At 39.3% G+C, this 23,716-nt stretch overlaps 1 protein-coding gene across 7 annotated transcripts in view; it reads right to left on the reverse strand.

Moving 5' to 3' along the window:
- Window positions 1-23,716, reverse strand: part of LOC126053653 (cell adhesion molecule Dscam1) — a 136,538-nt gene that overhangs the window by 1,007 nt on the left and 111,815 nt on the right. The window contains exons 8-39 of one of the 7 annotated variants that reach the window (XR_010278192.1): window positions 17,141-17,363; window positions 12,453-12,699; window positions 12,090-12,243; window positions 11,835-11,986; window positions 11,668-11,758; window positions 11,428-11,594; window positions 11,163-11,308; window positions 10,750-10,885; window positions 9,229-9,348; window positions 8,915-9,088; window positions 8,632-8,776; window positions 8,412-8,560; window positions 8,022-8,238; window positions 7,753-7,898; window positions 7,498-7,666; window positions 7,228-7,376; window positions 6,952-7,098; window positions 6,705-6,857; window positions 6,487-6,616; window positions 6,128-6,303; window positions 3,495-3,674; window positions 3,082-3,270; window positions 2,788-2,976; window positions 2,563-2,708; window positions 2,286-2,427; window positions 2,053-2,203; window positions 1,807-1,958; window positions 1,549-1,692; window positions 870-1,019; window positions 604-670; window positions 316-352; window positions 28-105 (exon numbers count right to left, since the gene is read on the reverse strand). Coding sequence is in view for 4 of the 7 variants with exons in the window: in XM_064043741.1 (XP_063899811.1) it covers window positions 28-105; window positions 604-670; window positions 870-1,019; window positions 1,549-1,692; window positions 1,807-1,958; window positions 2,053-2,203; window positions 2,286-2,427; window positions 2,563-2,708; window positions 2,788-2,976; window positions 3,082-3,270; window positions 3,495-3,674; window positions 6,128-6,303; window positions 6,487-6,616; window positions 6,705-6,857; window positions 6,952-7,098; window positions 7,228-7,376; window positions 7,498-7,666; window positions 7,753-7,898; window positions 8,022-8,238; window positions 8,412-8,560; window positions 8,632-8,776; window positions 8,915-9,088; window positions 9,229-9,348; window positions 10,750-10,885; window positions 11,163-11,308; window positions 11,428-11,594; window positions 11,668-11,758; window positions 11,835-11,986; window positions 12,090-12,243; window positions 12,453-12,699; window positions 17,141-17,363 (4,779 nt within the window). In the remaining 3 variants the exon portion in view is untranslated. Of the gene's footprint in view, window positions 1-27; window positions 106-315; window positions 353-592; window positions 671-869; window positions 1,020-1,548; window positions 1,693-1,806; window positions 1,959-2,052; window positions 2,204-2,285; window positions 2,428-2,562; window positions 2,709-2,787; window positions 2,977-3,081; window positions 3,271-3,494; window positions 3,675-6,127; window positions 6,304-6,486; window positions 6,617-6,704; window positions 6,858-6,951; window positions 7,099-7,227; window positions 7,377-7,497; window positions 7,667-7,752; window positions 7,899-8,021; window positions 8,239-8,411; window positions 8,561-8,631; window positions 8,777-8,914; window positions 9,089-9,228; window positions 9,349-10,749; window positions 10,886-11,162; window positions 11,309-11,427; window positions 11,595-11,667; window positions 11,759-11,834; window positions 11,987-12,089; window positions 12,244-12,452; window positions 12,700-17,140; window positions 17,364-23,716 lie in introns of all 7 variants that reach the window. The other 6 variants (XR_010278193.1, XR_010278194.1, XM_064043743.1 and 3 more) reach the window with 6 other exon arrangements.

Here is a 23,716-nt window from a genome sequence, read left to right on the forward strand (position 1 = left end):
AGAATCCTTATATTAAATATCTCTTACTTGTCAATTAAAGACGATATATCAGCGGGGACTGGGGCGAAGCTCCCCGAGAGGCCGTCGCTGCCGTTCGGGCCTCCACTGTTAAAGATTCGTTTCTTATTTTTATGTCACAAAAATATATCAATACATATTTGTTCATTTTTATTTATTTTTTAGCAAAGCTGGTTTGTAGTAAGCTTTATGTTGGGTAGTTTACAGCTTCAACTAAACTAAATGCTTAACTATAAAATGCAAATGACTATGAAAGTGAGAAAAAGTAATATTATGATAATGATAAAACAAACTTACTTAATATAACAATTGCTTACGGTGCAACTTGACGTAACTAATCAAAGAAAAAAATACAAATTAACCATCAGTTTAATAAATAGTACCTAAATAAAGAAAGAAGCTAGAACGTAACAAGATTAATATTGCATTTAGGAAGATATTGGCCACTTACTGCTACTTGTCAATGTTAGCTTGATAACTGAAATGAAAATAATCAGTACGACTGTTAACGATGGAGGTGCATGGACTGAGGTGAGCGGTGAGGCGAGTGGTGAGGAGTGAGCGGGGGAGGTACCTGAGTTCTACCTGCTGGTCGTGCGGGCGCTACGCCGGCCGCTGCCGTACGCACTGTTGCAGGGGGATGTGCCTGATCCTAAAAAAAGAGACAAAATTATAAAAATTTTAGTACAGTAAAGCACAATTTTATTATGAAACCAGTACTGAAAAAAAAAATCCGGGCAGGATTTCGTAAACCAGTAGCAATTCGCAGCTAAACAGTGAACTTCAGACATGCCAAGGTAATTAAACTGTACAGTACCTACACCGGAAAATGATGAAACAGCTCATCATACCTTTTGTGGTAGTATTAGCAGCGCTGTCGCTGTTATCGTCTGAGTCGGTGTGCGTGTCGCGCCAGACGGGCGCGGCGCCGGCGCTGGCGCAGGCAGCACGCATGCGGTGCCGCGCCTCCACTGTCGAGGATTTAGACAGACTCGATTCATCTGCCGGGGCAACAGTCATTCATGGGAACCAAGCCACGCTTGGCATAAGTTCAACATTATGCTTGTGATTCTTGAATTTATTTGACAACAAAAATTGTAACAAATTGTATCGTAATTCATAATTTTAAACAATGCAATACATACTTTAGTCGATTTTTGGGTCATCGACAATCTTATTAGGTAGTGCAGTTGCACATCACTATTTTGCTTATAAGTTTGATTTGGGTTGGGTGTTCTATTATTTTGTATGCATAAAAAATTAAGTTTACAAAAACAAATGAAATGCAAAATTAATTACGACGGTTGGCTGTCATCTAACAGGAATAAAGGATTTCAGGTCAGTAGGTATCTTTAAAGTGCGGGAAATTCAAATATAAGATAGTTATTTTGATGTTTTAGGCATTTTGTTGGTTTGATAAAATTAAGGTTGTTGCTTAGCATTGGTACATAGCTGCATTCATAGTACTGGCAGCCGACCCCCAACCCCAAACAATGTTTTTCAATCCAACAGAACATAAAATATAATTACCATATCTGTAGTGATCGCATGCGCGGTGTCGGCGGCGATGCGGCGGCGCGGCGTCGTCCTCGCGCCGCGCTAGCGTGCGGAACTGCAGCGAGTGCGCCGCAGACACGCCGAACGTCGCGTACGGACTTATTTCGTAAAGTTCCGCTGGCGACAAAGAAAAAATTACAACCATTAACACTTGAAAGAGATTTTGGTACGTTCTTTGGGTATAAATATTAGCACGGACGTATTAACTTAGAATCTAGAAAAGAGGTTTACCTGAAGAGTCATCATTAGACTTTTCATTCCCGTTGATGGACGACGAAGAGTAGAGCTTTTGTCCTTCTCGAAGTTTCTCCCTTTCTGCTTCGTTGCTTTCGCTAAGTTTCCTATCATCCCTCATGTAGTGGTCGCTTGATATGCAGAAGAATCTGCAAAAAAATGAGTTGAGTTGAGTATTTAGTTATTCACTTAAATTACAACTAACAGTCTTAGTCGGCATGGCTCATGGTTGATGGTTCTTACTTCTTCTTTCCATGAACGAGACATACTATGGCGGCTAGAGTGACGACTATGACCACGCCGCTGGCTACACAAGACACCAGCACGGTACGCAGTGAGGCCGGACGAGAAGCACCCGAAAGAGGGGACGATGGCTTCATTGGTGGAATACGACCTTCAGATGAAAATTAGAAAGGTGTTAGATTAGGTGAGACATTTGTGCTTATCTCTTCATATTATTTTAATTACTTATGCACCTCCAGCAAGTGTATGAGTATCTGCAGTGAGTGTGACTCGCTCTAATCCTGCGTCACTGTAGGCTTCCACCGCCAGCTCATACCAAGTGGCTGGCGTCAGTTCTCCTATCACGTGGCTTGCTGAACTGAGTCCATCACCAACCTGGAATGACCACGATTAAAGATTATAGAAAGAGATTTTTTCTAGGGTATAATGTACCTTCTATGTTCTTGTGTCAGGACATGCTTTAGACGAAATAGAAAATCCCATAGACGAAATTAGTGTTATAGGTTTTACCTTTATCCAATGCTCAGAGCCAGCTCTACGGTAAGACACTCTGAAGCCGAGTATTGGGCAGCCACCGTCTCGCCACGCGTAGAAGTTAATCTTTATTGCTGTCGAGTTCATGTGTACGTGATCTTCTGGTTTCGGGGGCTTCGGGCCTGCAGCAAAAATGGCAATTTAGAATAGTTATTTAGCCAACGGCTGAATTCATTCCCAGGAAGGTTGATCAAAACTTACGTCCTCCTCGAGTAGTCGCCGTAAGAACATCGCTGGGTGGTCCTATGGATATTTTGTTTCTCGCTTGTATCTTTGCGTTGTAAGTGGAGCCACATTTCAGCATGTCCATTGTGTACGAGTTCATTTCAGGAGACAGGTCTACTGTGTGCCATTCGCTGTCGGAGGCTTGTTTGTAGTTGAGGAGGAAGCCTGAAAAACCAGAAAAAGCAATTGGTAGCCAGTTATGGTGTTTATAGGACCAGAATTAATTAGTGAAAATTTTACATGGACCCAATGCTCCAGCATGTTTCTTACCTAATATAGGTTCCGTGGTCTCTCCAGGCAGTTGCCAGTGGAGTTTGATGCTGGACGTAGTAGTATATTGCAAGGATAGCGCAGGTGCAGCGGGAGGCATGATCGCTGCTACTACGTACACTATAGAATCTTCGCCGATCGTGTTGCTTGCTGTGCACGTGAAGTTTCCTGAAGATTGCTCGTTCACTTCTGTGGATAGAATCATTCATTTATGTAAGAAGAAGTCGGTTGGATAAGGCATACAACCATGTATGAGATATAGCTATCATACTTGTGCGATGACTTCAGAGAGAAAAGTATCAAAGATATTTTCTTCCAAACTTCTCTGCTGCACCGAACGCACTTAAAATTGGGTATATTACAGGAGGACGGGCAATTTTATAGCAGAATTTTGATAATAATTGAAGTCATACCCCGTATATGCAGGTGTCCGCGGTGCGTGACCTGGTAGTACTGGTGGTGCGTGACGGGCAGGCGCGCGTGCTGCCAGCGCGAGCGCGGCGCGGGCGCGCCCACGCACGAGCACCACAGCAGCGCGCCGCGCCCCGCGCCCACCGACACCCAGCGACCGAACGACGCGATGCGCGCAGGGACTGGGGGAAGAACACCAAAACACATTAACCTACGGTAAGTATACTGAATGAAAGGCAAAATGCCCCCAATCTAAAAGTTTGTGAGGTACACATATTTATAAACAATCGGGACTTTAACGTATGGAAAAGAGGTATCGTTTGGCATTTACAGTCATGGACACATAATTAAAGACACTGTTGGAATCTTAAATTGCTGCCGCATTTCATCTGTATTTCTTTTTTCTGATTGCTACTGGAACTTTATTTTCTATTTTAAAATATTTAAGAGGGCATTGTGAAATATTAAAACTAAAGACTATCTTCAGTGATCCTTCGCGCCATATTTTTTCGCTTTATCCGAATCTCGAGCGGTATGAACCATAACGTGGCCTGGCCATATAATTAAAGACACTCCATTTGCTCAGAGGAAGAAATGCAAATTATTAATATTATTGATGGTACTTTTCTATAACAACATTTAACACTGTAACTAAGCATACTAATGAGTACTAATATTTGGTTTATTTCCTTTTACCTCGATGACAGCACGACATCCCTAAGCGTGCAAGCGGTCAGTTTTGTTTTAAGTCGCTACGGGAATTTTCTTCCATGCTTCATAAAAATCTGTGTAAAATTGATCAATGTTTCATGTATGACTTATCGCCATTGTGTTTTCTGGCCGATCACCAGTTTATTTTCTATTAAATTTGCGATGGGCCAAACCAAAATCGTCATAAGTTGCTCGATCAAAGAGTCCTTTTTACTACTCTTACAGTGTTTTTCAGAACTTTTCTAATTTGGAAAGCGCTAAGGACCGGTAAATTATGCTTAGCATATAACAAAATGCTATTTCTAAAATATTATAGTACTTGAATTCGCCTATTTTTAATAATATCTTTCTAAAAGATCACCACACCAAGTAGTGGAGAGAAGCCCCACACTATTACTTTTTCGCCTCCTATGTTTGAGAACTTTCTTAGTGTATTTTGGTTCCATCTCATGTTTTGGAGGCGACTAATTTCGGTACATTATTTTAGAATTATTCGTATCCCTTTGTTTAATGAGAAAAAAATTCACATTTGATAGAAATAGCCAACTAGCCAACTGTATGGACACGCGGTGCTTTTCTAAAAGTAACATCTTCCTACACCCATGCCTTACAGCTTTTCCCGACCCGGTTGTAGTCTAGAAGTTCTGCAGACACAATTGTCGTCCTTTTAGCATCAGATGACTCCCAAAAAAACCAGTACCGAATCATGTAAATGGTTCACTATTTACCTATAGCACCGCCTTAAAGTCTGTTTGCGGACAAGTTTTCCTTGGGGTCGGTTTTGAGTTGTTCTCAAACCATGCCTTTTTTAGTGCCATTGATAAGAAATCTTTAATAATAAATTTATTACCATGTCCTTACTACAGATCAAGTGGTACGAATAAATCCGTAAGTCAAAATATAATATTAAAAAGCCTAAAACATTTTACTTACCAAAATTTTTGTTCTAGTCTTATTGATAGGACTAAAATGAAAATTTTTATTGAAATAAACCTAAATTATTACCTAATTCGAATTTTCATAAGTATTTTACTCACTTCTAAAAAAAAGTATGGCAACTATTTGTGTCTTTCGTTTTTTTTTCTTAACTGGGCTTTAACTGTCTTTAATTAGCTGACCAGCCAAGTATCAGCTACAAAAGTTACTGTTCATTTCCCATAGAGCTTTATATCTAAAGTGTTAAAGAAAGAAAATATTTTTTGTCCTTAATTTAAAGAACACAATGTAATGTTTGTTTTAATAATTATTACACTACAGTTTATACCGTGCTTAAGCTCATGTCAGTACCATAACTATTTATTTCACTTCGAGTCGGGGGGTGTCTTTAATTATGTGTCCATGACTGTAAGTCCCGATGGTATATACATATGCCCCCTATCATCATCATCATCAGCCTATCGCAGTCCACTGCTGGACATAAGCCTCTCCAAGTGCACGCCACTGAGATCGATTTTTGGCTTCTCGCATCCAGCTCCTGCCAGAGGACGTCCTACACTACGTTTGCCGAGGCGTGGTGTCCACTCTAGAACTCGTTTACCCCAACGGTTATCGGTTCTTCGGCTAATATGGCCAGCCCATTGCCACTTCAGCTTGCTGATTCGGTGGGCTATGTCGATGACCTTGGTTCTCTGACGGATTACCTCATCTCTGATGCGATCCCTCAGAGAAATGCCGAGCATAGTCCTTTCCATAGCCCGCTGAGCGACTTTAAACTTGTGAATCAGCCGTACCGACAGTGTCCACGTTTCGGCTCCGTAAGTCATGACAGGTAGGACGCACTGATAGAAGACTTATGCCCCCTAATCTGTTTATAACCGACTTCCCAGTAACGAGGAGGTTATCGATTCGAATGTTTGTAGTTTATTTTCTTTGAGATTATGCTGTGGGTAGTGGCATTTAAAATAATATAGCAGGATCTACTCACTTCTAGAACTAGGCCCCTGTCCTACCACCAGCGTAGACTCTCCCTCCCCGGAGCCCGTGGTGGCTGACACCCAAAACTCGTACAACTGATTCTCCATCAAGTTTCGCACTTGGAACATCAGCTCCGTGTCCCCTTTCTTGTCCGCTGGCACTGTGAAGCTCGAGTGCTTACCTAGGCTGAAAATATTTTAAAGATTTCTTATTTATCTTTTAATCATACTTAATACCACTTGAATTTTGTATGCAGGCTGCTGGTGGACAAATATATGATTGAGTTAGTTAGTTTCGGAATGATATGTTATATGCATAAGGTACTACTTTTTTAATAGCATAGTAAGACTGACTGACTTCAGTACTAACCGTCCAGCTTCTCTGTAGTAGACTGTATAATGCGATATGATGCCGTTAGGATTCAGTGGAGGTAGCCAGCTCACCAGCACAGAGTCGCTAGAATATGCTAGTGCTTTGATCTTTTCGGGCGCTGAAGGAACTGGTGATAAAAAGAAGTCATTAAAATAAAACATTTTTAATAGCATACTTACTTATGAAGGTTGAATTATGTTAGATGATATCCTTACCATCTTCTTCTGTCATGCAATAGACTGGCGTACTTCTTTTGCCGTCTCCAGCATTTGTGAAGGCGAGTACTTGTATGGAGTAGTTCGTATATTTTCGAAGAGTATGTAGATAAGTGTCTGTTGTTGTCACTCGTTTGATCTCGCCTACGTCTACTGCGAACAAGATTTTCATTGAATCATATTGTCGACTATTACAAATATTTGTCTGCTCATATTTTTCTAATCAATGTATTCAAAGGCTGCTTACCATGATCAGTTGTAAGTGGCGAATAAATGACTTTGTATCCCTGAATGAGTCCGCCATGTTGTCCAATTGGTGGCGGGTTCCACGATACCTTCACGCTGGAAGATGACAGTGCTGAGCAGGAAACTCTTGTAGGTGGAGACTCAGGCACTGGAAGTGGAAAATATTTAACTTTACTTTTTTTTTAATTCTTTAAAGACGATTTGTTTTTCTGGGTTGTGGCAAATATTACCTGATATTTTGAATGATTCTTGATTGTAGTATAAAGGATAATCTTACCTCCTTCTAAAGTGGTAGCAGATACTGGCGCAGAGGCAGGTCCCGCTGCCACACCGTTGAATGCTCTGACTCGCACCTCGTACCGAGTGAACTTTCGAAGAGCTGATAAACTTAGCTCGGTGGCTGACCATCCGTTGACTGTTAGCGTCCTGAAAATACATAAAGCAAGAAGCTATTTTATATTTTGATAAATTGGCGATTGGAAAAGGAAACTCAGAACCTTACATGCATAAAGACTTTCAATATTGTATTAGTATGAAATATTCGTACCTGGTAGAATTTCTCATAGCTGGTGAAGCGGGACTAATTTCCGAACAAGTAACGGAGTAACCCAGCAGTTCTCCATGCCAGGCGTCTCGTGGCGGTGGTCGCCAAGATACATGAAGTTCTCCAGGGCCACCAGGAGTTACATGCACGTTGGTAGGAGCTTCTGATGGGGCTGTAAATAGAATTTAGAAGATTTAAATGAAAGTCAAAATTATGAAGAGTTTTGGTTGTTTTTTCTAATAGACCACGCAATCTTACCTTCTTCCTGTGTCTTCACTACAACGGGTTCAGTGTAAGCACTCCTGTCGATCTGATTTATGGCTCCTATTCGAATCATATATGCGGTATGTGGCTTCAAGCTGCTTAGTAGGGCCTCGTAGTGAATGTCTCCTTTTTTGGTCAGACTGTAATTCGAAAAACGGAAGCTTTGAAAACTGAACATACTTATCTTGGCTACCTAGTTATCATTGCTGGGAGATTTATAATAGAGATAAAGTATTTATGATATAAGAAAATTCTTCACTCACGTGATATGTGAGTGCGCGATCCCATGGACGGACACATTGAGCGTGACCGCGGCGTCCCACTGGTTGACCCTGATGGCGCCCTGCGCTGACAGCGCGCAGTACTGCAGGGTGTAGCCAACCAGCGGCGAGTTGCCGTCGAAGCCCTGACTCCAGGACAGACGGACTGCACGGCTGAGGATTTCTGTGACTGATAGCGAGTGGGGCGTGTCGGGTTTTTCTGAGGAGAGTATAAATGAATTTATAGTACTCGTTGTTTTTCATTTGTTTATTTTTGTGGAAGGAGTAGAAACGTTTGAGGTATGTGAAAGCTGATTTTTCCGGGACATTTCCCATCTTTCGAGTATAAAATGGCGTGTTGGAGTATTTTATATACGATTGCACTGTACTTACCTTGGACGGAAAGATAAATATAATGGTCGCTATGGCCGTACGCGTTGACGGCCTGACACTTGTACACTCCGGAGTCCTGCCGGTCTGCGCGGCTGATGTACAGCTGCGATCTTAATCCACTATCAGTCTTTGCTTCTGAGATACTTAGCCTGGGAACATTAGCAACATTTCTAATCATATCTCTATTGAAGTGGTTGAAGTTGAATTGAAGTTGTCTTACCTATAAGTATTAAGATCTAAGTGGTTCATGTTGTGTGCCCACGTGACCCGTATGGGGCTGTCTCCGCGCACATCGCACACCAGCGTCGCGGGCGCATCGCGCCGGGCTGTCATGTTGTGTGACGTCAACTCGAACCTAGCCGGTTCTGGGACAAAAGACTGGCTGATTACTGTTATCTTTATAAAACCTAGTTTTATTTCAGTGTGCTCCGTTAACTTAAATCTTGTATTCGCCACCTTAAAGTTTGTATTCTAGTATGGTACAAGTTCTATTTTAAACTTACCGTTGACAGAAACGAATATAATTTTGGTGAGTGGAGATCCAACTCCGTTCTCTGATTTACACATGTAGTTTCCCTCATCATAGGGGAGAGCTGACTCGATCCACAGCGTTCCATTTGATAGGAACTGAAACCTTCCACCTAGGTTGATCAGGGGGACGTAGTCTGCTGACGATCCTGGAATTTTGAAAGAGTTATAGATGCGGCATGATAGCATTAGCGTTGTAATTTCTGGTATGTCCCAGCTAGATGATATTGTGTGTGGTGCCTTTACATGTATATCGTGATGGACGACAAATCTATGTATTTCAACTTACCTCTTTGTTTCAACCAGGTAACTTGTGGTGTTGGTGAGCCAGTAGTCTGACAGTGCAGAGCCAACTGTTCGCCAGCCAGCACTGCCTCATCCTTCGGTTCCACCACCCATTTGGGCGAGACTGCAGCGTGCAAGCAAGGCAACTTTCTTACATTTCTGGACCCAATGCAATATTTCACTTTAGTCACGAAAACTTTAATTAAGATTCATTACTTACACTATTTACAGGCCTTTAATATGTAAATAGTTGTTGCCATAACGAGTTTGCATACATATAATTATACTACTTTTACCTTTCTCTTCAGCAGCAAAACATTGTTATGCATATTAAGAACTACTTAACTATTTATTTAACTTAAGAACGACTTATAACAGACGATATTCTTTTACGTAATATTCATTTACATTTTTTAAACGTAAAAAAAAAATTACAGAAACTAGCTCTAAACCGAACTAGTTCCGTTCTTACACCAAAACGGATATCCAGAAACTCTGAGTCTCGTGCATTCTTACAAAATATTTTGTGGATAGGTACAAATTTAACCCACACCTTTCCGCAAATTGTGTAGTTTACAGTCATTTTTTTATTGTGTCACCAACAGATTGAAATTCTGTGTAAAATTACAGTACCCACGCACCGAATAAAGGTATTCGTTTCGTGAATTCAAACTTCAGGACATCCAAAACATAAAAATTCTTATAAAATAAAATTTACCATTTTCGTAAGCCATCTGAAATCCAACGCTGTGCAAAACAAAAATGTTCAACAATTTATACATTTATATGACAAAATATTTGCCGTGGGAAACAAATGTGCGTTGTGAAATGTGCTTGTAAAAGTGCATTTATTTTCGGCGGCATTTATTTGAATTGCGTGGTTAAAAATTCAAATTGGAAACAAGAATTTTTTTAATTGTATATTTATTTTAAAAATGTTAGTTAGAAGTTAGAGAATTTCGCAATTGAAATAAAGCCATCATTAACACTTTTTACAACAAGGGACTACACATTGTGGTTGTTAGTGATCCTGCAAAGAAACCAGCATACAGACAAAATAATGACAACTCGGTGCTCTGTGCAAGCGTGATTAGCCTCTTTGATGGTGGGAGCGCGGTTGTGGCATAACTGTGTTCTCTACATCTGCGAAGGTCTTGAAATAGCTTTGTATGAGTTCTATCGTTTTAAGTATTACTTTAGGTACTTATTTGCCTTTATTATTTTCTCAAAAAGTTTAGTTGCTTTCACAAGTAATAAAATATTGTTGGATTGCTTTTGTTTCTTTGCTGGGATAGCTCGTAACTATTTGAATGCCGACTAAAGTATGGTATTTACCTATATTTTTTATATAAAATGTGTAATTTGAATGAAGATATGAAGATATATAGGTATTTAGCAGATATTTTATTGCTATTTCGCCAAAATGGCTCGTAATGCCACTACATATTGCCATCCCGCGCTTCCCCATCAACATGGACATCATGTTAGTGCTCGGTGCTGTTGTGCATATTGACTTGGCGGTTACCTTTGACCACCAGTTCGGCGGTATAGTTAACCTTGGCCGCGGTATTGGAGGCCACGCAAGTGTACAGCCCACTGTGGCGGGCCGACACCTCTTTGAATACAAGGTTGCTGAAAAAATCAGCACCCCGTTCTTCCACCTATACAACCAGGCGGGATGTTGAAGATTTTGCACGTAAATGAGTAGGTGGATTTAGAGTTTCGATACTTAATTAATTTTGTCAGACTAGTGAAACTGTAGGAAACAAGAGGAGATATAAAAACATTACTCCAAAATCAGAAACATTAACTTAAGGAGTAAAAAAAAACTGTTATTTCAAGAAATACGGTACTCGATCTAAAGCATTCCAAGTATCAATACTCCAATCCTTATCTAAATAAAATAACTAAATCTCATAATCATCATCTAGTACTGACCTGTAAGCTAGAAGGAATAGGCGAGTTGTCTTTGAGCCACGTGAAGTGCACGGGCATGTCGCCTGACGTCACGCTGCAGCTCACCTGAGCGCGCTTCCCTTCTTGCAGGTTTGCAGAGAATGAGAACGGCTCTATTTCTGGTGGATCTGAAGAAACACATGTCGCATTAGAGCCAAGAAATAGGGCGTAAGTTTCAAGGCAATTAAATTTTGCAACAATGGACATCTCGAGAAAAAATATTTTTGGTTGAGACCAAAAAACTCACTGCTAACGACAAGCTGCAGCTCTCTCCTGGCTATCTCCCCATGCGGACCCATCACTGCGCAAGTATAGGCACCCGCATGTGATGGCTCCACTCTTGACACTTTGAGAGCACCATCGATACTACTGTCCCATTCCACTGGGTTGCCGTCACGCTCCCATTTTACTGAACTGGAAGAATAGACACGATTAGAAAGAACTATAATATGAATTCAGAAAAATCATTTTTAATTTAGATACTTACCTGATCGGATAGCCAGAGTAAGGGCAATAAAGAACCAGCTCTCTACCAGCTACTGCTCTGATTGGTCCTATGGATCTCACGTATGGTGGACCTGAGACAAGAGACCCAGATTATTCGAAATTTTGGTAAACAGCATCACTTAACATCACCTAATGACGGCGACTTACCATAAATATTGAGTCTGGATGTATGTGACACTTCTCCAAGAGAATTGGCTGCTCTGCAAGTATAAAGGCCTCCATCTTCAGACCTCACCGCTGAGATGTTCAGGTAGCTCACCACGTCATTCGTTTTAGTAGCAAACTGTTCTACGCTGTATCTGCCAGACAGAATTTTGTCAATAAAGGAAACAATAAGTATAACCAATTATTGAATCTTCATTATGTAAAATAATCTAAAATAAGATTTGGTGCCCAACGTACCTGTGTCCCCTAGCCATGGTATTGAGGGGTTGCCCGTCAAGCATCCAGGTAAAATGTGGTGGTGGGGAGCCAGCAGCCGAGCATTTGAGGGTTACCACCTGCCCCGGTCTTAGCACTTGTTCTATGAACGTGTACTGGAGCTCTGGTGCTGTGTCTGGGTGGCAAAGAAAGCATTTTTATCTACTTAGTCTCGACTGTGCGTGGAACATCTCAACTTCGTTATTAGCGACAAAATACGTTCGTTAGCTTCTTCTCCACGTTAATAAGGTATCAAATCAATGAAATCTTAGCTATTTTAAAAAGCTTCTTTCATGATTGTTTTTTTTTTTAATAAACGAAATAGTCAAAACTGACACATCTTACCTCCTAACCGCAGCTCCGCGCTAGCCTGCGCAGAATCCCTCTCATTCCTCGCCATGCACTGGTACACTCCTCTGTCAGCTCTATGCACGGAGGATATCACCAGTTGCTCCCCGTTGTTCTGCACCCTCACCCTGCCCCCCGCCACCCCTGCGCCTAGGGGCACGCCGTTGTGCAGCCACTCCAAGCGAGGGGCAGGCCAGCCGCCCCATGTGCAGTTGATTGTGGCTGTACCACCGCTGTTAACCACCTGATGGAAAGAATGAAAGATGGAGGAATTGCTCAGACTAAGGTATATACGTAGAAACAAAGCTGTATGGTGACATTTCTTATGTCCAGGTAGACTTCACACAAATGATAAAACCTCATGAAAATGATTGTCTCGTCGTGCCTTAAGTCGCAGATAGGTAACGATCGTCTACATATTCCTTGATAGTAATAAAAACAACTCCCTATTACTTTTTATCTCGAGTAACATAATAACATAACGTTAATTAAAAAAAAAGTATAATTAACTAGCTGCCACTCTTTGTATGTATTAATTCCTTTCCAGTGAAGCTACTACATACTGAGCTCTGAGTACTAGGCGCTCATAACGGAACAGAAGGTTTATTTGCTAATAAACGACACTATTTGCTTTTACGACGGCCCGTTTAATTAAACCGAATATATACGCACACGAATATCAATAATTTTGTTTCATACGCCGATCTACAAGCAAGGATGATACACCCGAGAAAAATGACTATAATATAGCCGAATAATACATAGTTTTTTGCTCTGCTAAATAAATATTATTTTGTTACTACAAAGCTTTGTGAAAAATATATTTTTTTATCAATCAACATATTTTTATCAATATTTATGGCTGCATATTTCTCAGCCGGCGTCAAGCAAAACATTCTACAGAATATGACATAGATAAAGCACCCTTTTACCCATATTTATGCTGTAATAAATCAAGGAGTTTGTCAGTGTATCTTCATGTTTTTTTTCATTTAAACAAATTTCGGTCTTTGTCACGAATCCCACTTTCAGCTCTAGGCCGTGTTAAAAATAATTGTTTTTTCTGTCACCAAATTAAAACCTTTCCGCGAATTGCCTTTGAGACTTGAGGTGCAGGTAGTTTAATTAAAAGCATGGGAATATTTTGCTTTATCACTAGTTACAAGAACTACACCTAACTAGTTTATTTTCGTTGAAATAAAGTGTGCCAAAACATGAATATTAATATGTGGTTGAGTCAACCCTATCTATAATTGCGCGCGTAATGTTTGCGGCACGGTATCGGGACGCATTTATTTTATTTTACGTCGCAAATATCCTGCGAGCCATAACTTCGTGCAGCTACAATGAAAAGCTCGAAATGCCCGGTTTTTTTAAACAATTGCCGGTGATTGCTGTTTATTTTCCTGATAAAATACCACATGGACTTTTAAAATTGATTGCTGTATTCGATTAATTTTTGTAAATGAATTGTCGTTTATTTAACAGGGACATGTGGAAAATTAATCATAAAAATGGCACTTTGTATTGAAAAATAAATAAATAAATTTATACGTGATACACGGGAACTATCACTTTATAGCTTCATTTAAAATAATAATTACCAGTAAAGAAATACTTGACGCTATTTTAGTTGACTAAAAAGTTAGCTAAGGACACATTCTATGATCCAATGACGTCCAGTTGAAGCTCAAATCCACGACAAAAGTATCAACATCTAGCTAATGGTCACTAAACTTAGCATAACAGTAGACTGGCTGTTAGTTAAATCAATAGGAACACAGCGTTCGGAATAATGACAGCGATTGAGCCGACACGAGGCTGCAATCAGCAGCTATTTCGCACATTCCGCCGATCATTTTGCAAAATTACCAGCACGCCTGCTGATTGTACGCCGATTATCCACATCGATAGCTCTTTATGCGCCAAAGCAAGTGATTGTTGTAATGCCATGACCTGCTTGTGAATCGTTATATTTATCTGGGTTCATAAAGATACTTACCTACTTCAAATTAATATAATTAATGGTCACTGTGCATAATTCAATCTGATGTAAACAAAAATTAACCTTATTCGTTGCAGTTGTTATAACTGTTTAAAAGTTACTCAACATGTCTAAAATTTAAAGTAGCTAAGATGTAAAGTTACGTAAATACCCTCTTACATAGGAAACTTCTGCATAGTACGTAGTTAAAAACATGAAACTACTCCAAAGAAGTGCTCGTTCTGACCTAAGATTTTATCTCGAAGCAGGCATAAAGCCACCGACGGCCGCTATGCGCTACATTTTACCCAAAATACTCTGCATCCAAACAAAATTGTCGAGAGCCAAGTTTATAACGCCCGCAGCGAAAATGAGCACATAAAAAAATAACATCTGCAAAAACATTCTTGAGATTTTTTTTTCATAAATGTTGATTCTAGGGTCAGAATGTCTTACTAGGGACAGTTGAGACAATCCGATTTGTAATTCAGGACCCTTAAAAGGGTTAGTGGTAACAAGTCTCAGGACTCAGTGTTGACCTCATACGGTACAATGTGAAGCAATCAAGGTAATCCTTTGTTTTGTAATACTGTCCACTTGATCTTCTATAACAGTATTCTTTAGTGTAGGTATGTATCTTCAATGTGTAGTATGATTTCGAATAGCTGACACTGATATACGAAATTCTGATAAAAACGACGTAATAAATTGACGCAACTGTGGTACTTCGGAATTTGTTTGTGTGATGAAATACCGGAACACTGATCCTCCACTCCTTAATTAAAAATACCGGTGTCTCTTTCGTGAATCTCCATCAATATGTATTCGGGAAACACACAGCCTTCACACGAATTTTCTGATCCTCGCGTTATTTTCTCATCGGCAACATTCCGTGACAAAAACGAGCAAAAACCCAGTCACACGTTATTCGCGTCACGGATCACAGCTCAACGCTCGAAAAAGCAAACACCAGTCTTCCGCAAAAAACGCAAAATTCTCAGCTTTTAAAAATCGGATTTCGTTTAGAAATAGCCTCAATATTTAATTGGATAAGCGAGGTTAATCTTGGGAGGCAGTTTAGATCCGCACTTCCAACTATAATATTTACAAAGGTCTGCAAATAGTGGAGCTGTTGAAGAAAAAAGTTGGTTTTATTGAATTACATCGGAGCCGTAACGATGTTACAACGATTCGGGATTGGATGGCGCGTTCAATTGGATTGTATCTAAGGGCGCCGGAATCAGCCAGCCTACCGAAACGGACTATGCCCAGGCATCCGCAATACACTGTTGACCGGAGCTCTTCGCTAATAATAAAATTATACCTGGTATTTGCAGGTTTCGAGAATATACGTCTTGCTGTACAGTTTATTTTATCAAAGAAACTGCGAATTTCCTTTTCCGTTCACTAATAGTTTATTGAAAAGCGAAATGTAAAAAAAACACAAAATAGGTATTACCTACACCAGAATTAGAAACTCCATGGTATGAGCAGGTAAGTACATAACACATACTGAATCCTTCACACTTCGTCAGAGTAATTGTGTAGTCCCTATGTGCTCTTTATGACTGAAAAAAGTAGAATGCATAATTGACTTGCAAGAATTCTGCTTTGTGAGATGCTTGAAAGACAATTAAAAAGTACGAGTAAAGTAAGACTTCATTTTAATACTTGCTTCGTTACAAAACACGATTATATTTTTAGGAGTTTAATTAAGATTAATGGCCTTAATTTAGCGCAGGTTGTTTCATTTATAAACTGTCACAGGGTTCGGCTTATTGTCCAAGTTATCTTATAATTTTTCTTCGTTATGAAAAGGTGTGACTACTACTGCAAAATGTATGCGTAAAGCGATATCTTTGATGTGTGCTTTTAGTTACTGTGTTTGTGAGATCATACAGCAGTAAAACGGAATAAGTCTTAAAGCAAGTATTTATCATAATTATTAACCGAGTAAACCAGAAAAAGCAATTTAACATAGTAATTTCACTGGCAATATATCCCGGTACCTGGTAACCTCAAATACATTAAAGTAGTCTGATGACGTCACAACCGCAATTGGCTGCCACCACGACCTATTAAACGCTCCCGTTGCAATACTCCTTTTTGATATACCTACAGCTGTTTGTTTTAATTAATCAAAAAGCTTTTACTAGCCACCTCTTAGTATTCGCCATCATTCCGATGAAATATATTCCGCTGAACGTATCGAGTTTATTGGTGATATTCCAGCTTCGTTACTGCAGACTTCAAACGACGAAAGAAAATAAAACGCAGCCAATTAGATAATTCGAAATAGAAGCACTTCAAAGAAGCACGAATATTTTCCGCCAAGAGTTATTACCTATTTGGGTAAAAATCAAGTCGAAATAAAAGGGTTCGTAAGTGAATTTGTTTTATACTTTAACATGAAACGTCTTTTTGGAAGCTTATTACAGTTTCTTTTATAAGGCAATTGTATCTTTTACAGAGAATAGGTATTGTATTATTGATATGATAGCACAATTTTTGAGATGCTCGTTGAACCCACCACTACCCACATGTGTACGTGCTACATTTGTAGGCTTGTAGCCTTATGTAGGCACATAATATTATTGATCCAAACAGCATTTTGATGGCTTTCGATACTTATATCTAGTATATATTGTGTTTTGCAGGGTTACAGGTAAAGTATTCCGAAGAATGAAATGAGCCGACTGACCTGCGTATGCGGCTGTGCATGTGCGGTAAGATGCGCGCGCACCGCCAGATGTAGCCGCAACGTCAGATGGCCATGTGCGTTAGCCGCTCGGCAGGCCCATCGGCCTCCGTCGGCTATCTCCGCGCGTCGGATGCCGAGCGCGTCGTGTGTGCGACTGTACCGGCCGCCACCTTCTCCGTCACGGATCTCACGGAGAACTCCTCCACCAGTCTCGCGGTACCATCTAGGAAAACCAAAAGAGATAAAAACATAAGTCAGCAAGGAAGTGTGTCTATATTTAACCACATGTAAAATTGTTGTGTCTCTCAAACTGAAAAGTTATATTTGTGTGTCATGTGTCTCAAACTTTTGTGACGACTTGAAAACATAATTTACAAAGAGATTTACTTTATACGGCAAGCGAGACACTTTTGTTTCTTAGTGAAAGTTTTATCAAAACAGTATAGGTACATAATCTGACGTGTTTACCATATCAGTCCTAATCGCCATTTGATCTAGAAGACAACTAGGTACTTAACTTGCACCTACAATATACCTTAAATTAATAACTGCAAAGAAAGAAAAGACCGTCGACAGTATAAATCCATAGAGCCAATACAACACATTGACAGCACAATTCAACATTCGTATTAACAAAAATCCGCTAATAACGCCACCGGCCCCTCTCAATCAGCGGCAAGTGTCAAGCACCTTTATGCCTCATCCCTCACAAAGCTCCGGCTGAATGGCCACATCCTTCTTAACAGGCTCTTTGTACGCCAAGTGCTCACATCACTTCCGACAGACGGAAGTCCTCATTAAATTTATATAGCTAGCTGACGCTCACTGGAGCTCCCGACTCCTCTAATTTGCCATATAATAAAATTACCGAGGATTTTTGCTAAACGAAGCTTTTTCGGTAATGATACGATCAAATGATTTCTTTAGACGCATTAATTATGTGTTAGATTGAATTTGCTTTGTACTCATTAATTATGATTATTATTGAGATTTAGAATATTTCCTGATAATGCGTAACTTTCATAATAATTATGTTGGTATATTTTGTTACTTTACGCTGTCACAGAAAATCGTACTTTGAATCCCAGTTTATATTCAAATTCAATGCCTTATTTCGTGTTACTCGCATATACTCGTAAACTTCTAAATATGAGAACACTAAGTTCGCGAACCGCATTCTTCCCTCGCAGACTAAAAACTCCCTCGTTAATGCAATATTTTTCTCATAAGGCGGTTGCTAGGCAACGTCACGCCTCTCGGTCATTACCACAAGACGGAGAAACTGCGAATGTTTTCAACAAGGATTTACAGCGGGATTTAAAAGACTGGAGCTGTTGTTTTTCCAACTGGATTTTGGATGAAATGAGTAAAAGACTTAGAGCAAGTAGTTTGGAAGTTGTAATTTGAAGGATTTGGGAAAATAGATCGCTTTTTCAAGTTAGTAAGAAAATATTCCTATGCGTTCCCAGCAGTTACGGGGTTGATGACATGAAACGCGAATAAAACTTGAGAATGAGTAAATACTGGTGAAAAATCCAATACAATCATATCATCCAGGTACCTAGTAATTAAAACAAAGCAAGTCGGATCAAAATAGCGAAGGTTCGCTTCAAATAAACGATAGCAACATTGTTGTAAAGTTATAAAACAACGCTTTGTAACGCGACCGAGCTATTTTGTTACTGTAGGAAGGTACCTACCTCATCTTCGTACGTCCAAACTTTCATCAAAGAAACTCACTTCAATGAAAAACATTTTGTTTCCGAACTTAAATCAACGTGATTAAATCATTTGATCTTAAAAGGGCGTGTTCAGTAATTTTTATATGTTAAAGGTAATTTTGGTACAAAGGAAGGTTTTTGAAAGCTGCCATTTTGTAATTACCCTGAAGATTAACGTTTTAACTGTGAATCGTAGGGGGTAGTGATTGCTGTTACGCAGTTTCCGTTGCTGAGGTTTAATAACTTTAATGTCATTGTCAATAGCAGTTAGAATATAAATATACGTAGATATATCTTGAATTTGTATCTAACACATAGAAGCTAAACCACAGTTTATGTTCCTGCCAAAAAATATCACTTTTTCAGCTTGAGAAGCTATGAACTTCAAATGCTGCCGTATTATACCTATTAGGTATTCTAGACATGAGTAAAAAGGTTATTTTTATCTCCTACGTAATAAAACTTACAAAATTTACTTTGCCAATCATAAAATAAACGATCAGAAAGTAACTGTGCTTCTACGAAAAAAATATAATTACTCGAAAAAATTAAATAAAATACCTTTCCGCTTTGATAAAAGGTAGGTACATTAAAGCAAATTGAACAGAAACGCCGTCCGTAATGAGTTATTTCCAGAATTTTCTGGGACTAAATAAATTTCTTATTAAGAATAACCCGTCGCTGCGACTTTCTTTTTGTCGTGGGTCGCAATAGCCGGGTCTCTGCGACCCACGTAATTAGGTTTTAGAGGTCAACGGGAGCAAGGTGACGTGTTGACCATGAATTAGTGAGAAAGGCCTTCATATTTTTTGCAATTATATTATTTACCAAATGTCTGCCAAAATAACTACAAAAAAATATTCTGAACACGCACAACACGTACCTAGATGGTACCTACGCCAAATGTTAAATTAAATGAAGATATTAATATTTGCTCTTGTATAGCCCAGAAATGTTTCCTGTTTCAGAATAATGAAGCAGCATTTAATATAATTATGAAATAACTATGGCAATTATACGAATTTTCAGAACATAGTTGAAATAAGATCGTTAAGTTGTATAGGATAACCATGTTTATCTCTATTTTAAGTCCACAATCCTTTCCCAAAAAGGAATGAAAACAAAACTCAATACTGTTGACTGTGAACAGTTCTTTAATTAACAGCGTGGGCATTTAATTACAGACTAATTCAGCCTACTGAAGCCTCAGGAACCAATTCCTTTCATTTGCATAGATAACTAGATTGTGTCGACAACTTCCAGCAATTCACTGTTTTTCTTTATCTACGGACATACTAAAACTGAAAGATGGTTTATTTTGTGTTTACATGACGGAGCTATGATTGTATGAGTTTGAATATGAAATTAATCCTACTTTCAGGTAACTGAGACCGTTTATATATCCACATACCTAAGCCTTAAAACAGATTAAGTACGATTGTACGAAACATTTAAATATGAAATGTCCCAATTCCAGCCGTATCGTGGTGCCCCTACACGTCCACTACTCGTACCTGCTCTAACAGGGTTAATTCTGCTTACCCAGAAGGCTCAAAACATTTATTTGTATTTGAACTAGAAATGAACTCCTTTGTGACGCACACATACTCACTTATTGTTTATTCAGTGTACGGACACACATGCCCGACACACACACGCAAAATATTTTCATTAAGGGTCTTACAGGGCTGTAGCGGACTTGCTTTTAATTACTTGTTAGTTTATATTAGTTAATGCATTGTATTGTAATTAAATGAACTTGGTTAATGAAGTCGTGTAATGTTAAAGTTTCGTGGAGGCTTTGTTTTGATATTTGGTGGGTCGACTTTGAAAAGTTTGCAGGAGTTTGATCATGACCTTAGTATTTGAAGCGGAACTGTAGGAGGGGCATCAAGAGAGGCAAGTTTGTTTATCAGTGTTAAAACTTTCAATGTCATTACGATAACATTGATTAATGATGTCCACCCATCGATGGTTCATCCATCTATTTTATTTGACGTCTTCACATCAAACACGAAAATTAAGTCATAAACAACCGTAGCGCCCCATATCCCTCTGTCTAAATTATTAATGAGAAACAGAACTACGTCAGCTGGTGCTCACAATCCCGGCACACATAACACGCAATCACAACCACACATTCGCAGAAATTTACTCCAACTCGTACATATTTACGTATGCAAAATCGTGGGATATCGCATCGTTTCTCAAATCAAACGCACGTGGTGTAGGGATGGGAAGCACCGGGACTAAGGCACTGCTCCCCGGGGGCAGCACTCAACGCGTGATGGATACAGCCTTGACTTGCCCCGGGATAAATGTTCATGTAAGTCATAAGCGATAGCGATTTACGCATGTTGTATAGAAACGCTATGATAGTTCAATCTGCAAATAATCTTACTAATAGCGAATACCTGATACAAAACGAATACAAGATAGACATGGACAACTGTTCCACAACTCTCAGAATTTCAAACTTCTCGAACACAAATCACTGCATGCCCCAGGTTGTGTATTTATGTATGCAAAATCCGGTCAAATTGCATAGTTTGCAGTATTGAACACACGTAGTTGTTTTGGGGAAGTCAAACGGATCATAGTGCTTCGCCGGAGGTCATAATTAGAATTTTGCTTCAATATGTATTCTGTGGATTGAAGATATATTTGTACCTACGTAGTATAAGTAGATACCTAAACTATCTTCATTTAATACGCTTTGAATAGTTGTTACATCATCATTTTTACTTATTTCCGTAAACTGTCAACAAATAAATGAGTAAATAATGATAATATATTCTTAGCTACATAAGGAGAGTAAGTATATTGGTCACATTTGGTGCGAGCATGACAAAAATTTGGTGATGATCGTCTCCCTCGGGGCGTCACTTAGCATGTGATAGATACAGCCTTGACTCGCCTCGGGATATTACACACTCGGTCTACACTATGAGCGTTAGCGATTTTAAGATATAATGTCGATGATTAAAGAATTTTCAGTCTTTGTCAAGAAACTGCATATCTATCTACTAAGTACAATTTCAGAATTTCAACCACTGCTAAAAATGTTTGTTTTCCCCTATCGAATATAACTTGGGAGGCTATTGTAACAATTTCGCTGCCTTTATTATTATTCGGCATATATATAGGATAGTTGATACAAATTAGGTAAACCTACGCAAGTACTACCACCTAGGTACTTAAATAGTAATCCATTTCAAATATAACTCAACAGAAAGACTTGAAGAAAAAAATCGCTCATCGCTAATGAATTGTGTAAGGCGTCTTTTTCAGCATTATTTATTATGATCGCGGCAAAATTCTCGTTTTCACGACCCCGGGGGAGCGTGCGTCAGCGTGTGGTTTTGATCTTACGCCTTAGATGGATGCAGAGATCACTGAACACGGATAGAAGACTGAATGGAAGTGCTACAAAGCATACGTTTTATATGGGAAATAAATGAAATATGTGTCCCAGGTGTGGGAACTTAATTTATTCGAAATACCTACATAATAAAAAACGTAGTATCCAGAGATTGAACTATGGAGTTCATTCTACAAGGCCCTTAAAGGTATTATGATACATAGGTAAATCAATTTTCCTAACACCCAAAATACAGAAAGAGTTACTACGTCAGTGTTTTATAACTGAAACATCATTAATATTATGGGACTATTTATCACACAACCTACAATAAAAAATACATATCCAACAGTCGAATTTTCTCCAACATCGGAGATTATGTAAATCCAATAACAAAAAGGAACCTTCCCAATATTCATCGGATATCGCTAATCGCTTTTTACATGCGCCAACAATTTATACACATCGGCGATGTTCGACGGCGGTAAATTTCACGTTTTTATGAGTGCGTTGATGCGTGACGTCGACAAGTCGCCATCTTGAACGTTTTTGTGAAATATATTATCATGTGTAACGTTAGAAGTTAGAAGCGAAGAGTTTTGTTAGAGCAGTAATCCGTTACCTTGAAGTCGTAAATATGTAACGTAATATTATACCGTGCTAAGGAAGTAAACTATTACCAACAACATACCTACTAAGCATATAGCCTGCCTCGTTGGTCTAGCTGTCGCGAGAGCGGCTGCTGAGCTCGAGGTCTCGGGTTCGATTCCCGAGTCGGGCCGAAATCGCTTTGTGGGTTTTAGAAGACTTTCACAAAGCAGCCCGGAGCCTGGAAGTTGGTGATTGATACACCCGTGCATCGGAGAGCACGTAAATGTCGGTCCTGCGCCTGATCTCTCTCCGGTCGTGTCGGATTGCCGTCCCATCGGATTATGAGAGTGAAGGAATAGGGAGTGCACCTGCGTCTGCGCAAATGCTTGTGCACTATAATATGTCCTGCGCAATTGGCTGATCTCCTTAAATGAGAACAGCCGCCGTAGCCGATAATCGGCTAGGAGGACGTATAAGCATATAGGTACCTACATTGTACGTGAAATATTAGCGTTTTCCTGAACATTATGTTCAATTTTCTTTGAACTAATTACCTACTAAGTGTAGTACCGTTGAAAAGCTTTTATATGAATATCAACTAAATAGGTAGGTATAAATTTATTGTCGGAAAAGTGGTATGATAAGAAATAACTTTATCTACGTGTAATATCATAAGCAAATCGTAATGAATTTATAACTTTCACGAACTTAACATGTAAGTAGGTACGCAACCAAAATCACTTTTCTATTAAAGTTGTTTTTCTTAGAAGTTATTTTACCCTTGACATGAAATGTTAACGTAAACAGACTTGTCATCGAGGTTTTCAAATCAAGTGCCATTGACACCAAATAATACGAACATGTAGGTAAATAGGCCATACTTTATTCAAGTGTCAATTTTAT

This window comes from Helicoverpa armigera, chromosome 3, assembly GCF_030705265.1.
Source record: "Helicoverpa armigera isolate CAAS_96S chromosome 3, ASM3070526v1, whole genome shotgun sequence".
NCBI classification, from domain to species: domain Eukaryota; kingdom Metazoa; phylum Arthropoda; class Insecta; order Lepidoptera; family Noctuidae; genus Helicoverpa; species Helicoverpa armigera.